This window comes from Schistocerca gregaria, chromosome X (assembly GCF_023897955.1).
Source record: "Schistocerca gregaria isolate iqSchGreg1 chromosome X, iqSchGreg1.2, whole genome shotgun sequence".
NCBI lineage: Eukaryota > Metazoa > Arthropoda > Insecta > Orthoptera > Acrididae > Schistocerca > Schistocerca gregaria.
In genome coordinates, this window is record NC_064931.1 from 633,127,422 (window position 1) to 633,143,518 (window position 16,097).

General features: G+C 38.9%; 1 protein-coding gene across 4 annotated transcripts in view; it reads left to right on the top strand.

Annotated features, from left to right (window-relative positions):
* The window catches only part of LOC126297747 (uncharacterized), a 690,098-nt gene that overhangs the window by 562,530 nt on the left and 111,471 nt on the right, over positions 1-16,097 (top strand). For all 4 annotated transcript variants that reach the window (XM_049988911.1, XM_049988910.1, XM_049988908.1 and 1 more), the window contains exon 4: positions 11,052-11,409. In XM_049988911.1, coding sequence (XP_049844868.1) covers positions 11,052-11,409 — 358 coding nt within the window. The remainder of the gene's footprint in view (positions 1-11,051; positions 11,410-16,097) is intronic.

A 16,097-nucleotide genomic window follows, 5' to 3' on the forward strand; every position in this document is an offset into this window, starting at 1 on the left:
AATTCGCAAACTCACTGCAGAAACTTGTGGTATTGCGGAATCGACTGTATACCGTATTAACAGTGCTGTATCATCGGCAGAATCTCCATATGTGAGCACGTGTTCTGATTCTCCTAGAAAGGGATATAAACAAGAATTTTAATCTACGGAATTTTACACTTCTAACAAAAAGTTAGTGTGTAGAACTGTACTTCGTTATTACGACAGAGCAAAATATCCGGCGGCTAGAAAAATAGTGTGTGATCTCGTGAAAAAATTAATTATCCTAGCTCAGAGACCTCTGTTCTTCGTCTTCTTCGCTTACCTGATTTTCAATTCACAAAGTGTAGTAATGGGCGAAAATTTTTAACGGAATGCGGATACTGCATCATCAAGAACAAAGTTTTCCCGTACAATGCACGTATCGCCTGCTGAGGATATGTGTGTAATATACTAAGATAAAACTTGGGTTTTACGAAACTATACGAACAAATGTATTTTGCTCGACTGCAAAGGAGCGTCGGACTTAGTTCCAAGACCTATAGTTACTTTTGTGCAGCTTAGGTCGACATTTTGGGTGAAGGGTGACGAAGAGTCTGTAATAGCTGCAAGTAAAATAAATCTATAGTTAGGGAATATTCTAGGTATTTTATTTTGTTTCTCGGAATATTTTCATGTTTTCACGATAAAATATATATGACAGACATGGAGTTTTTACTAACATTTGACATTATCATTAACTGAAAATGCTGTATAACGGTGAGATGACTTTGATCTACCTATTTTCGTTACAGCTACTGTAGTAAAAATTCACAATAGGCCGTGTTGACACCTGTGGGTTCACATTTGCTCGTGTCTGTAGCTACAGAATCTGCCACTGCTGCCATTACGGCAGTACGATCTTGTCATCTCTGTGATGCATGAACATACAGAACCTCTTCTATGAGTCTCCACTGCTTCCATCATCGTAGCACAGTTGACGTGGTACATCCCACTTCTGCAGCAATTCTTCTAAAGAACAGCCCCCCCCCCCCCCCTCTCAAAAGGCCATCATTTGACTCGTACCAATTCCGTTCAGTTAGCTCTGCTGAACACTGTGCCATACTGCCTTGTTCACTTCATCGATTATTTCTCCCCTCCCCCCTCTCCCCACCCCACCCCTCCCCACCACAGGAGGGAAGTGGTTGTAGCAGTCACAATGCTGCACTTCAGACACATGATGATAAAAATATCTATGTATAGTTCTTTTTACAGATTATTCATTTTTATTGCAAAACCATAGACAGAGATGGTGATACTGATGCAAAACTGACGATAGTGATGACGCTGCTGCTTCTGGCAAGTCGTTCTGCGTCATCTCCCATTAAATGTTGTGCGGGTGGGAGGGAAGGGTGCGGGGAGAAGTAACAGGACAGTGCACGTATATGGACCGCTATGTCTTTGAGCGGTTCTGGAGGGAGAGCCTGTTGAAGCTTCTTTGGAACAGGATATGGTGGGTGTGAAACCACAAGCGTATATCTGGGCATATATCCATGATGCCCACTGCAGCTTGTTACATACATGAGGTTCTGCGGAACGGTCTCGTCCACTGGCTACGAAACACGGTGTCATTCACTTCAACAACGTTTTTCTGCTCCCTATCTGCATATGATGATTGGAATGCAAGTGGCGTCGAAGTTCTCGAGACCTAACGTGAATTTCGTCGGTTTGATCGATTATCTCTAACATTCCCAGTACAATACATGTGGCAACTGTGAGCCCCCTTTGAATAATCTTGAATCCTGGCAACGTGACATGCAGTTATTGACCTTGATCATGAACACATGTCACACGTCAGCTCGCAAATCACCCCCCCCCTTATCTATGACGTCATCATCATAACGTTACAAGCCATGTCCCTATCATGACGTAATATGCCGCACCCTCTTTACAATATGTAACGTTGGCAGGAAATTCAAAAATACAAAACATCAGTATATAGTCGGCACGTTCAAACGTGTCAAAACGTTTGTATCTTTCTTTCACCATATTCAAAAGTATCCAAACAACTTGTGTTATAGATCAAAACGTATTTTACTGAAAGATAAAGTTAATATCCTATCAGGGAGTTTCTATAATGTTTACCCGACTTTGAAAAGTAGTTGATTGCTTCAAATGGAAGCGCTATGGGACTTAACATCTGAAGTCATAAGTCCCCTAGACCTAGAACTATTTAAACCTGACTAACCTAAGGACATCACACGCATCCATGCCCGAGGCAGGATTCGAACCTGCGACCGTAGCAGCAGCGCTGTTCCGGACTGAAGCACCTAGAACCGCTCAGCTACATCGGCTGGCGGAAAGTAGTTGAAAGTGGATAGTTGAAATCATGGAAAAAATCATTTCTTACCTATAAGAATCTGTGTTACTGCTACTGCTCAGTGTACCATTTCGACAATGTGTGTCATCTTGGTTTCTCTAATATGTGGCACAAAGAGTGAACTAAATTAGTCAACAAGACCTGCTTCACCTACAAGTTACATTAGTAGTGCCAATATGTGAACCATGTATATTTTCCTCCATTTTTACTGTTTTAGGACAAGTAAGTTACAACAGTATTGACACCTGTATTTTGTACTCCAAATCTTATGTATTATGGTAAAAAATTCTTTTGTTGTGAAGATTGTACTTTCGAGTCTTCAAAATTTCACCTCTGAGTGTGGAAGTATCATCCATCACTGTCTTTCGTCATGCTGTGTTGTGTTTTCATTTCGTATTTTGTTAATCGCTAAGTTATCCTAGCGTATTACGAAAATATCTAGTTTAAGTGACAGAACACTTTGACAGTGTAGTAAAAACACGCCATTTTCAGCGTGATTTCTTGTGCTGAAGTGGCAGAAAAAGTAACCCTCGAGCAGAGAACACTAGTAGAACGTAACTACTGGTAGGTGCAAGATCAAATAGTAACTGAAAAACCTGTGTTAACCAATATATAATGCCAGTTTAAATATTTAGTGTAGGAAATGATGCATCATCTTCTTTCCCCTCAAAATAGTGCTTGGTGATTTGAAGCATTACTGAAAAACTTCTAAAAAATGTATGTGATGAAAGTTCGCTGGATGTACTTCCAGAGACATGCCTCTAGTAGACCGAATTTCCCACATCTGTTACATATTTTAAAAATGAAAATAACATTGTGACGCTTAACATAAATCTTACGTGTTGTTATCTTTTGTGCGTTTCTCATTTAGGCCAAACTGCCTGTAGCACAATATATTTTGGGAGAAATACAAAACAGAGGGAAAATAAAATTTACTGATGAGGCAGAAATTTAGGTGCTTACACATTTTTCATAAATAATACATATGTGGAAATACACTCTAAGACAACAATAACGACACACCGTGAAGGAATGATCTGAATGGGACGGAAATTGGTACACGTGATGTATATGTACAGACAAACAAACGAAACCAGTTTCAGAAAAATTGTATGATTTATTCAAGAGAATGAGGTTCACAAACTGAGCAAGCCAATAACACGTTACTCCATCTCTGACCATTACGCAACCCGTTATTCAGCTTGGTGTTGATTGACAATTGTTTTAAGATGTACTCCTGATGGATATCACGTAAAATTCTGGCCAACTGGCGCGTTAGATCACGAGAATCCCGAGCTGGTGGGAGGCTATCCATATCGCTGTAAAGGTTCTCAATTGGGGAGAGATCTGTCGACCTTACTGGCCAAGGTAGGGCTTGGCAAGCAGTACAAAATCTGATCTTCTCCGGGCTGAAATGTAAGTCCAGGATGGCTTGCGATGAGGGGCAACGAAACGGTGCGTAGAATATCGCCGACATACCGGTGTACTGTAAGGTTGTCGTTGATGACAAGCAAAGGAGTTTTGCTATGAAATGAAATGACTTGCCACATCTCACTCCGGGGCCGGCCGAGCGGTTCTAGGCGCTTCAGTCTGGAACCGCTCGACAGTTATGGTCGCAGGTTCGACTCCTGCCTCGGGCATGGATGTGTGTGATGTCCTTAGGTTAGTTAGGTTTAAGTAGTTCTAAGTTCTAGGGGACTTATGACTTCAGATGTTAAGCCCCATACTGCTCCGTGCCATTTGAGCCAACCCACTCCTGGCTGCTGAGACGTATGGCCAGTCATTGGGGCTCAATTTCAAGAGGAGCTCATCACTAAAGACAATTCTACTACAATCAATGAGATTCCATATCAAATACGTGTCTGTAGACTGCTCAGACAGCGGTGGGATACAAACATGATTGTCGCCTGCTTTACGGCCCGACAACTTGATGTGATGGACTGGGATGCCATTGCTTTTCATAGCAGGACTCATTTGGTTGTTATCTGCGGCACCCTTTCAGAACAGCGGTATGTCGACGATATTGTACGCCCCACTTAGTTGCACTTCATGGCAGGCCATCCTGGGATCACATTTCAGCAAGATAATGCCCGCCCGCAGCTAGTGAGAGTTCCTACTGCCTATCTTCGTGCTTATCAAACCCTGTCTTGTCCAACAAAGTCTCCGGATCTCTCCACTAACTGAGAACGCTCGGAGCATTATGAGCAGGGCTCTCCAACCATCTCACGCTTTTGACGATCTATCGTACCTGATGTACAAAATTCGGCATGATATCCCTCAGGAGGACATCCAACAACTCTATCAATCAATGCCAAGCCGAATAATTACCTACATAAGGGCCAGAGGTGGATCAATACATTATTGACTTGCTCGTTTTGTGAAGCTCTTTCTCCCGAATAAACCATCAATTTTTTTCTGAAATTGTAATCACTTGTTTGCGTGCACGTGTACATAACATCTACCTACTTCGTCCCATTTGCATAATTCCATCGTGGTGCGTCTTTTTCTTTCTTTTTTATTCTTCTTGAGTGTGCTTTAAGTAATTCCCATTACATAGTTTTTGTTGCTGTGTGCACACGTAAGAGATGAAATTTATTGACGGCCAAGTACAGTATTTGGCATAAACATTTTCTCAGTGAAGTATAAAAACAATCATTTACGACTCTCTCTCTCTCTCTCTCTCTCTCTCTCTCTCTCTCTCTCTCTCTCTCTGTGTGTGTGTGTCTGTGTGTGTGTGTGTGTGTGTGTGTGTGTGTGTGTGTGTGTGTACGTAAAAATTCACATTTTTCGGATAATTATGAACATGCCAGGTACGTACTGATTGTCTGTTTCATCGGTATTTTGGAATTTTCCGCCAACGTGACGTCATGTAAAGGAGTGGCTTGTGAAGATATGATTATTATATCATAGATAGGGCTGTGGTTTGCACTATCATGATGATAACGTCAAACATAAAGCGGCGTGGCCTATGACGTCGGATATGATGTCACCAAATTCAAGGCAAGTCAAAGTGTCCCAAAGTAGCCATCCTACTGTTCCCTAAGTTGCTACTAAATCAAAGCTGCCGAATTACATGTTGAACTGGGGTGGATTACGGACACGCAAGTCACTCTATTCAAAGATTTGCACTACGCCATTGAGCAAGAAGGAATTATTGTTATTTTTAAATGAAATGTTTAACTGGTATTCGTGACTTGGGGTAAAGTAAAAGTCCCACTAACACTCAGTATCATTTAGTAAACTAACCTAGAGGGCTTCTACACAAGCGATCTTCGTGCCAAAAACAAAATGGAACTACCCCTTGATCTCCACCTCACTGCATGACGTAAAATTTGTCTAATACAGAATGTGCAGTTCACCAGCTGACCACAATGAAACGTATCTCTACAATTAAAATGCAGCAGTTTTAAACTATGGACTATATTTATTGGAAGGCTATGCCTTGTATTGTCGCAGGATCAAAGTGTGGGTGTACCTGCCAATATCCTGACACCATGAGTAAGGACATGTATATTTTCTTTGGTCCCCCATTATCTACACTGATACATGGCTGAAACTTTTCATTCAACGGACACACAACATATCCTCGCTGAACTGAACGCCCTATTATGGAAGGTACGGCTCTGGCATGCTTTCAGTATTTCTTCTTCTTGTGGCTCTAAAGTTCATAGTGAACCTTGGCTTCTTGAACAATTCTCTGCCAGGTATCCCTATCCAATGCTCGAGCTTTCCATCTCTTTCATCTCATTTTCTGCACGTCCTCCAAGACTCCATCTACCCGTCTTGTTCTCTGTCGACACCGCCTGCTTTGACCCCCTGAATTTCCATACAATATCATTTAGTTACTTCCATATCACTCATCCGTGCCACAAGCCTCACCCATCTCAATCTGGTTGATTTCACTATTCTTCTAATAGGAAGATCTTTATACACCGTCCAGTCACATTGTGACCACCTGTCAAAAACCTGAATAACTTCCTTTTGGAGAACGGGCCGCCGTGAGATGTGCAGAAAGAGAGACATTGAGGTTCTGGAAGGTATCGACAAAGATGAGGAGCCATGCCGACTCACTCCATTGCCTTGGCCAGCTGCGCTAGGCTTTTCGGTTGGGGGTTCGTGACACAAACAGCCTCATCGAGTTGTCCCACAGATTCTCTAGTGGGTTTAAATCCGGAAAGTCTGATGGCCAGGGAAGTACACTAAACTCATCCTGGTGCTCTTCGAACCACGCACGTGCAGTGCGAACTGTGTGACACGTTGCATTGTCCTGCATGTAGATGCCATCATGCTGAGGAAGAAAAACTGCACGTAGGGATGAACACGGTCTCCGAGGATAGATGTATATCTGTGTTGATCCATTGCTTGTTCCAAAATGGCGAGATCACCCAGGGAATGCCCCGAAAACATTTCCCAGACCATGACGCCCCCTTCCTCCGGCATGGACCGTTCTCACTGTTGTCGCAGGATGTTTCCTGTCAGACGTTTCATCCCAGTAAAACATAAAACGTGCTTGATCTTAAAAGACCACCTGTCGCCGCTCTGCGGACGTCCAGCTCCGGTACTGGCACGCCAATTCCAGCCTTTGTCTCCGATGAACATCAGTCATTATGGGTGCTTGAACCAGGAGCCTGCTGCAGAAGCGAATATGCAGTAATGTTCGCTGAACAATGCTTGAGGACACGTTGTTGGTAGCCCCCTGGTTCATCTGAGCAGTTAGTTGCTCAAAGTTGCATGTCTATTCTCCCGTAGACATCTCCGCAGCCGTTGCTCACCCCTGTCATCTACGTCCCACGGTGCACCACAGTTGCCTCAAGAGCTGGTTTCGGATAGCGTCATTTTGCTATGCACGGTGTACTTTAACCACGGCAGCATGTGAACATTTTAAAAATTTCGTCGTTTGGGAAATGCTTCCACCCTTGTCCCAAAACCAGTGATCATACCCTTTCGTACGTCAGATAAATCGCTCTGTTTCAACATTACAACAACGACTGCGCTGATTCCCGTGTACCCTAGATACGTATTATATACCATCCACTGCTGGTGCTGCCACTTGCAGCCTATAAGTATTTATTGCATGCTAACGTCTAACATAGTCGGTAGTTTGAATTTCGCGCCATATCGTAGTTCCGCCGGTGGTCGCGATTGGCGTTCTTGAGAGCCATAGGCAGCTAGTACACAGTCAGAACCTCAAAAAGGCCCAGATATTACGGACAAATGCGGAGTACAGCCGAAGAGCTGCGACTATCGAAAGTCTTCGCGCTGGGTGTTCACCTACTTCCTGTACCCGAGATCAACTGTTGTACTGGCCAAGTATAATGCTTCGGAGAAGTTCTGGGTTCACTTCCTAAGTGTTGTATCCAGTGAGGGTGATATCATGCTGCCACGTTTCTTTGAAAAGGGACAGGTCGTCATGAAAGAAATGTGCAAGTTTTGACGAATGTCGTGAAATCGTGGATGGCAACTGTGGCCTCGGGTACACAATTCGTCTGTCACCGGAAGGTACACTGGCTCCTACGAGCCATTTAGTCCAAAACATTGACATATTCTGGTCAAAGTAGTTCTGGCCCTCGAATAGCCCAGATTTGAACCACCTCGACTACTATATTTGGTAGCGTAGTCGAAAGAGTTACCAAGAAAACGAGGCACCCTAATGTCGCGTCTCTACACACCGCTATCGAAGCAGCATTCGCGAATATAGACAGCGCTGTTTTAAAAAGTGCGTGCGATCGCTTCAGGACAGGATTGGAAGCTGTCATTCCTGCTGAAGGAGGTTATATCCGGTAATTTTACTCTTGAAAGATACCACTACTTATATGTACAAGGATTTTCATTATCATTTATATTTTGTTTTAATAAAATTGCTTTTAGAAAAGCTTCATTTGCCCAGATTTAAGAAACACACCCTGCACAGTTCTATTGGGTTTCCTTGCGGTACCACCAAGCTTGCACTTCATCTCTAGTGACCTAGACAACAGCAGGAATGAGACTCTAAGTATGTGGTACCACGTAACATTCCGCCAGTGCGGACGATATTTGCTTCATGATACATTACCCGTGTTAAAATGGACCGTTTACCAATTGCTGAAAAGGTCGATATCATGTTGATGTATGGCTATTGTGTTCAAAATGCCCAACGGCTGTCTGCTACGTATGCTGCTCGGTATCCTGGACGACATCATCCAAGTGTCCGGACCGTTCGCCAGAGAGTTACGTTATTTAAGGAAACAGGAAGTGTTCAGCCACATGTGAAACGTCAACCACGACCTGCAACAAATGATCATGCCCAAGTAGATGTTTTACCTGCTGTCGCTGCTAATCCGTACATCAGTAGCACACAAATTGCGCGAGAATCGGGAATCTCAAAAACGTCGGTGTTGAGAATGCTACATCAACATCGACTGCACCCGTACCATATTTCTATGCATCAGGAATTGCATGGCGACGACTTTGAACGTCGTGTACAGTTCTGCCACTAGGCACAAGAGAAATTACGGGACGATGACAGATTTTTTGCACGCGTTCTATTTAGCGACGAAGAGTCATTCACCAACAGCGGTAACGTAAATCGGCATAATATGCACTATTTGGCAACGGAAAATCCACGATGGCTGCGACAAGTGGAACGTCAGCGACCTTGGCGGGTTAATGCATGGTGCGGCATTATGGGAGGAAGGATAATTGGCCCCCATTTTGTCGATGGCAATCTAAATGGTGCAATGTATGCTGATTTACTACGTAATGTTCTACCGATGTTACAACAAGATATTTCACTGCATGACAGAATGGCGATGTACTTCCAACATGGTGGATGTCCGGCACATAGCTCGAGTGCGGTTGAAGCGGTACTGAATAACATATTTCATGACAGGTGGATTGGTCGTCGAAGTACCATACCATGGCATGCACGTTCACCGGGTCCGACGTCACCAGATTTCTTTCTGTGGGGACAGGTGAAGCATATTTGCTATCGTGATCCACCGACAACGCCTGACAACATGTGTCAGCGCATTGTCAATGCATAGGTGAACATTACGGAAGGTGAATTACTCACTGTTGAGAGGAATGTCGTTACACGTATTGCGAATTGCATTGAAGTTGACGGACGTCATTTTGAACATTTATTGCATTAATGTGGCATTTACAGGTAATCACGCTGTAAAAGCATGCTTTCTCAGAAATGATAATATCACGGAGTTACATGTATGACATTGGAACAACCGAAATAAAATGTTCAAACGTACCTACGTTCTGTATTTTAATTTAAAACACCTACCTGTTACCAACTGTTCGTCTAAAATTGTGAGCCATATGTTTGTGGCTATTACAGCGCCATCTATCACAAAGAAAAAAAGTGGTCCAACTAAAACATTCATATTTCTTTACGTACTACACGAATATATAATAAAAAAATGGGGGTTCCGATTTAAAGAAATGCAGTTGATATCCGTTTGACCTATGGCAGCGCCATCTAGCAGGCCAACCATAGCGCCATCTGGTTACCCCCTTCAAGCTAGTCAAGTTTCATTCTTTGTAGTTTTTGCGTTTAACGCTTATTTCGTGAGATATTTGGCCCAGTCACGGTCAATGGAACACCCTGTATAGATATACAAAGAAGTTTACAATTAATCTAAAAGAGATACGTTTACACTATTCATTTGTATCACATCACTGCTCACTGCTCACATTACACACGAAATCTTTTTAATTTTTTCTGTGAGCGCAACTAGAGTATTGAGTACTGAGGAGCCAATGAAACAGGCATAGCATATACTTGTTGTGTAATTTATCTGGCTGCAACAGTCCTAATTTAGTGTATGAAGTACCGGTACTGTAATTGTTAAATATATGGATGTTGCAGATGTAAGACATACAAAACAAACTGATTGGAGACTTCACTACTTGCATTCCATAACCTATTAGATCATTCAATTATTAACGGTCTTGTACAATCACAGTTGTCTTCTGGCTTACACATGATTTATATTTCGGTTTCATAAAACCTTATGATACAATGAGATATCTCTGAAAATAAGTCTTTTCTTATACAAATGATTTAAAACTCAACATATGCAGACAGTAAAAAGTGTGTACAAATTTAGTGTAGCATTTCACACAGTGGGTCTACTGGTGAAATTCGCACATTCAGTTACATTTATATGTGAGTCTGTCACTGAAATAGTTAAAATTAGAATAACTGACATCCAACAATCGCATTAAGAGTAGATGTATACAGTTGTCACAGTTTGGTTATTAAAAATACACATTCTTTAGAAATCATTTAGTAGTTCCTCCTCAGGCATTAAGTAGCATTTAAGCTATGGATTAGTACATTGCAACAAGCAGCTTAACAGTAAACATTAAAGAAAGTCGTTTATTAAAGTAGCTGCTTTTCCATGACTTACGTGAGATATTCATTTGTAGCCAGTCTAATATAAAAATGCCAGATTAAATGATCGCAGTTGATGTGCATGGGCCAATACTTAATAACAAGGGTTCAATGAAGTTACAGAAGAAGTAGCTAAGGAATGTTTGTTTTTGCTAATGAATTTTCCGACTTTTTTACACCCATGAAGATCTTTGTTAATGGCAAAAATTGTAATATGCACTGTGCAAAAGACTAAATAAGCTCATTTCATTGGAACTTCATGCAACTAAATATGAGTAAAGTACCTTTAAAATGCACAATTGTTTTACCTAATATATTTCTTTTCAGGTCTCAAATTTGTCCGAAGTCCAGACATCTATAAAAGAAGTGACATCAGCCATTGTCCACTATGTTTCTGGAGTCAAGGATGGCCAAAATGAAAACATGCAAAGCAGCAACAGGCACAGCCCACGAGGCAGTGGACGACTCTGCTGGTTAGAGAGCTCATTTGTGGGGAGCAGACCATTAGATTCACCGGAAACTCCGCTCCTGCTTACAAGCACAAAAACATTTGGCAGTGACAGTGATCCTACTGCTACCAATATTGGCATGGTACCCATAGACAAGACTGGCACTGCAGCAAATGAACTGTATCTGGAGCTTAGTAATACAGCCACTGAAACCTTCAACACACGTCAGTTGAATGGTGAGTATCTTCTGACATAAAACACTGGTCTGCCGTGATTTGCCAGTGGTATTAGTAACACAGCAGGCCTTTTCACTTCATTACGCTATGCACTGCATAAATATTGCAAGCTTCCAGAAAAAAATTATTTAGTTGCTTTACCCAAGGCCTAATTCAGAATTATCTGGCATCAGGGACTTGATACAAAGTTGAGTATGTTAATGTAGAATTTTTTTCTATTGAAGCTCTCAATCTATTTTGCTTATTTACTCTTATAAAAGTCTTCTGATAATTTTAATTACTTCCTTTCTGTTCCTGGAATATCATAGTAAGGCTTGGTTACAGATTTGAGCTGATCCTATTTTTTTTTACTGCAAATCTCAGAAAATTTATGCTATTAAACATTTAGACAATGTATTCAGCTGTGTATAATTATAAAAGAGCATGGAACTCACAAAATAAACAGACATTAAAGTAATACAGATTCTCAACTGTGTCAGAAAATGAGATTGCATATGTCCAACATTTTACTTCAGATCATGTAGAGCTATTGTGAACATCAGAAATGTCGATTCTTCTGAAAATTAAATCCTGAAGTAGTTCTTCATATGGTGTCTTGGCTATAACTGCATGATTATTATTATTATTTGATTTGCACTAGATATTGCTGAAGCTTGTTATAAATCAGTGCCAATTCACATAACTGTATCACTGCATGATTTTCTCCTCTAGAAGCTTAGAACTATTTTTTTAGTGCTCATTTAGTGCTCAGTACCATAACCAGCATAACTGACAAAGTTCCACTACTGACATTTCTGTTATTTCTTTATGTAAACCTGCTCAAAATGGCCCTGATGCTCATAGTTCAATAATTACAGTAGGTTTTTGAGAGACAATATAAAACACACCTATGGTAATAAATTTCTGTGAGCTTCAATTATGTGCTGTAATGAAAGAGCAAAAGAGTCTGAAAATGATATAATTCAAGCTGCTGACATTACCTAATGTCAAAACTCAGATTAAAGGTAGTTATGTAGGAACTACAGTAATAGACCAGTTCTGTATACTGAGTTTTTAAAAAACAAACATTTCTTCTCAAATCTGAAAACAGAAAAGTGAGAAAATAAAGATACTGTATGTGGCAAAAGCTGCAGTAATATTATAATTTGTGGGAATCTTCTATGAAAATATGAAGGACGTACCTGAAGAAAGTGAAACTTGAAGTCAAGTGGGATATTCTGCTGTTGAAAATTGTCACTCTCGTCTATTTTGGGTGACTGAATATTTGTTGCAGCTTTTCTTTCCCATTACAGTCCACAATTTCTTTCTACACATATCCTTTTTTGTACTTCCTCTCTAGCTTTTAAGGAAGTAATTTTTGTTCATAAAAGCTCATTTTTTCACATCAACATGGAGTAAATAATCTGCATCTACATAAGTACTCTGCGAGCCACGTTATGATGTGTGGTGAAGTCATGTATATTTCCATAAGAGTTCTTTGTTTTTTCTGTAATACATAAAAAAGATTACTTCTCTATATGTTTCTCAAAAGATTACTGTTATACCTATCAAACAAAGCATTATCCGAACAGAACACCTACAATCAATGTTAAATTACATTGATTCTGAGTCATATTACATTTACATAATTTTTAATTTTTTAACATCTGTGTTAAATAATAATTCTTTATCTTTAATTTAAGCTAGAGGAATAATCTGTAAATCTTACTAATTACACAGATTTATGTACTAAAATATATTTAACAAGATTATTGTCAGAAAAAATATATAAGAGAATAGTAACATTTAGTTCAGTTCATGTAACCATTAAGACATTGTATTAGAAGGATTCTTACAATCACTAATATATACTTTGACATACAAAACCAAATCAAACTAAATTTGTCATTAACTAGTATATTTCCTTCACATGCCATATGATTCCAGGTGATTTCTCATAACTAGTAGCCAATATCAATAAATTTTGTGGTGGATGGTACAAAGTTGTTAAACTGTCATGGAACCTGTGTAGTAGGATTTTGGGGGACTGTATTTCGATTATATATATTTTTTTCTCGAAAATGTCCCAGCTCATGAAACTGCACATTCCTACAGGTGAACGCATTTGTTTATAGATGCAGTAGGATGCCAGTTCAAACAGAAAATCTCTCTTGGTTGAAGTAACTGTAATATTTCAGAAATTTATGGTCTCCATGTACATCCAAATAACAAATTGCAAATGTACTGTGCTCTTCAATGTTTTTCAACCATCAGCTAACACTCCAGCTTGGGTTGTTTAAATGATTTATGAATTCCAGCAGCAGTACTTTTTGCTGATATAGTTTCATGTATTCTCTATGCACTACAAAATATTGTGAGAATCAATGTATAGAAAATAACAAATTAACTAAAAACACCTTTTACATGCCCAGAGGATATAAATTCAAATTTATTTTTTGTAAGATGTAGTTATAAGGAGATTGTTTTATGTTCTTACATCAAAATTCATAAAGGTAAAATCGTGTGCAAATGTCATACACATGAAGCCAAGATATAAAAAAATAACAATTTAAAAATTCCATAAACAGGACTTCTACATATTTAGTGCATAATGAAATTGTGTGCATGTATATAAATCATTTTAGCTAAAAACATTGTCCAACAATGAAAGTCGTTTTACTTATGGGCTAGATGTTGTGGAATTATTCACATTTTTCACTAAACAATTATTAACTTATGACAATAATTACTGAAGAACCTTTAGACTCTCAATACAGGTAACTGTTCATGAAGGAGAATCACCATTGTCTGACTACCAGTATGTCACTCCAGATTTCTTTCAAAGTTGTGTTAATGAAGTAACAAGACAACACTAATTTCCTGTACTATAAATTAGGTACAGTAAAACATAACATGTAAGATTGTGCTTTGTTGCATGGTTTCAAAAGTTGTGGTTGAGTATTCAGACTGAAACAACCTGAAATCATAATATGTAGTAGGTGTGTAGCATTCAAATCATTTTGATGTGCTGCTATCCCAATGAAAGAGTAAAATGTGTTCTGCTATTCTCATATGAGAGGGGGGAGGGAGAGGAAGGGAGAGAGAGAGAGGGGGGGGGGGGGAGTGAGTGAGTTTGCATGCTGTGTTTCAGTATGAGGCAAGAAACTAACAAAATATGTTTTCAGATTAACCTTTTCTAAATAACAGGTTATTGTAGATTTGGTATGATGCGTTTTTGATAAGGAGTATCTTTTAAATTTTCAATAACTAGTAACTTTGAAACTGCCTTGGGAGATGGTGGCTAACAAATGCATCTACCTTCATTTATTTTATTAAAGTCATTTTTGTATATGAATTGATTCCTCCTCATATCACAATTTCTACCTTTACTCGCTGTTTTTCTGTATGCAAATGGTATCTGTATTGTCACCAATTACAATCAAGTGAGACTTTCCTAGTGATCAGAGGTTTATAGGTACTTATTGTGGTAACTGCAGTCTTTAGCAAGTAACTAATGTGGTTTGAATAATGCTCATTATTATTTGTTATGAAACACTACTTGATTAAACAGACATTCATCTGAGTAAATGAAAATAATTCTGTGGAGGGAAGAGATAAGGGAATCATAAAATGATAATCATTTCAGATTAGATTTAGAATGAAAGTGTTATCATTAGAGCATATGGATTTATTATATTATTTTGAATGGATATGTGTTACATTTGTTTCTCAACTTTCAAAGAAAATTTGCATAGCACAATAATGTGTCAGTCTAAATTTCTACATAGATAATATATTTGCAATTTTTCGTCATTTATTTTCAACCATAAAACCCCCAAGAATTTTCCTATTGTTTGCATTTCATGGTCAGATATACCTATTTGACATTTTTAATTATTGTATATAAATTACTGTAATGGTATTTTTGTCAGATAGTGATCACTGTAATGACAAAAAATCATAAATTTAGATTCACCTAAATAAGAATGTTCTTTTCATTTTTTATTACTGCAAGTTAAATTGACTGATAAGTTAACATGGAAGGCATTTCAAAATAATTTAAAACTAAGCAGTCATAGTTCAAAACTGTCTCTGCTATATCACTAACATAACCGAAATTACTGAAATAATGATTATCAATTTTTTTCTATAAGCACTAGTAGATAAGTTTGTTGCATTAATTAGAAGTTTGTACAGGCATATGTTGTCATTGAAACAGTAAGAGATCTAGTCTCTGAATTTATTTTCTGTTGTATCTGAAACTTTATGAAAATATTTCAGGGGTGAAATTTACATTTATATAAGGCTGTCTACCATCTACTTTAAGTACTGCAGTTTCATTAATCTGCAGCATCTATATTGTTCTTTAAAAATAGTTCAAAAATTTTCTTATAAACAATTATGTTTAAATTTTAGTTATCATTTTTTTTTATTTTCCCACAACTTGTACATCCTGTCACTGAGTCTCTCGTCATTCCAGTGTCTGCCTTTTTTCAGTATCAGATTTAATTCTTTTTGTTGTTTTGACATGAACTTATGAGGACCCATCTTCTGTAATTATACCATCACATGGATTTAAAAAATACATGTTGAAAGCGACTGTTGAAGTATTAAATTACTTATTACAATATCAAAAACAAAATTAACCTACAAAAATTATGCATTAAGTAACTACCAGAAATTCCCTTGGATAAACATTGGCATGTTAC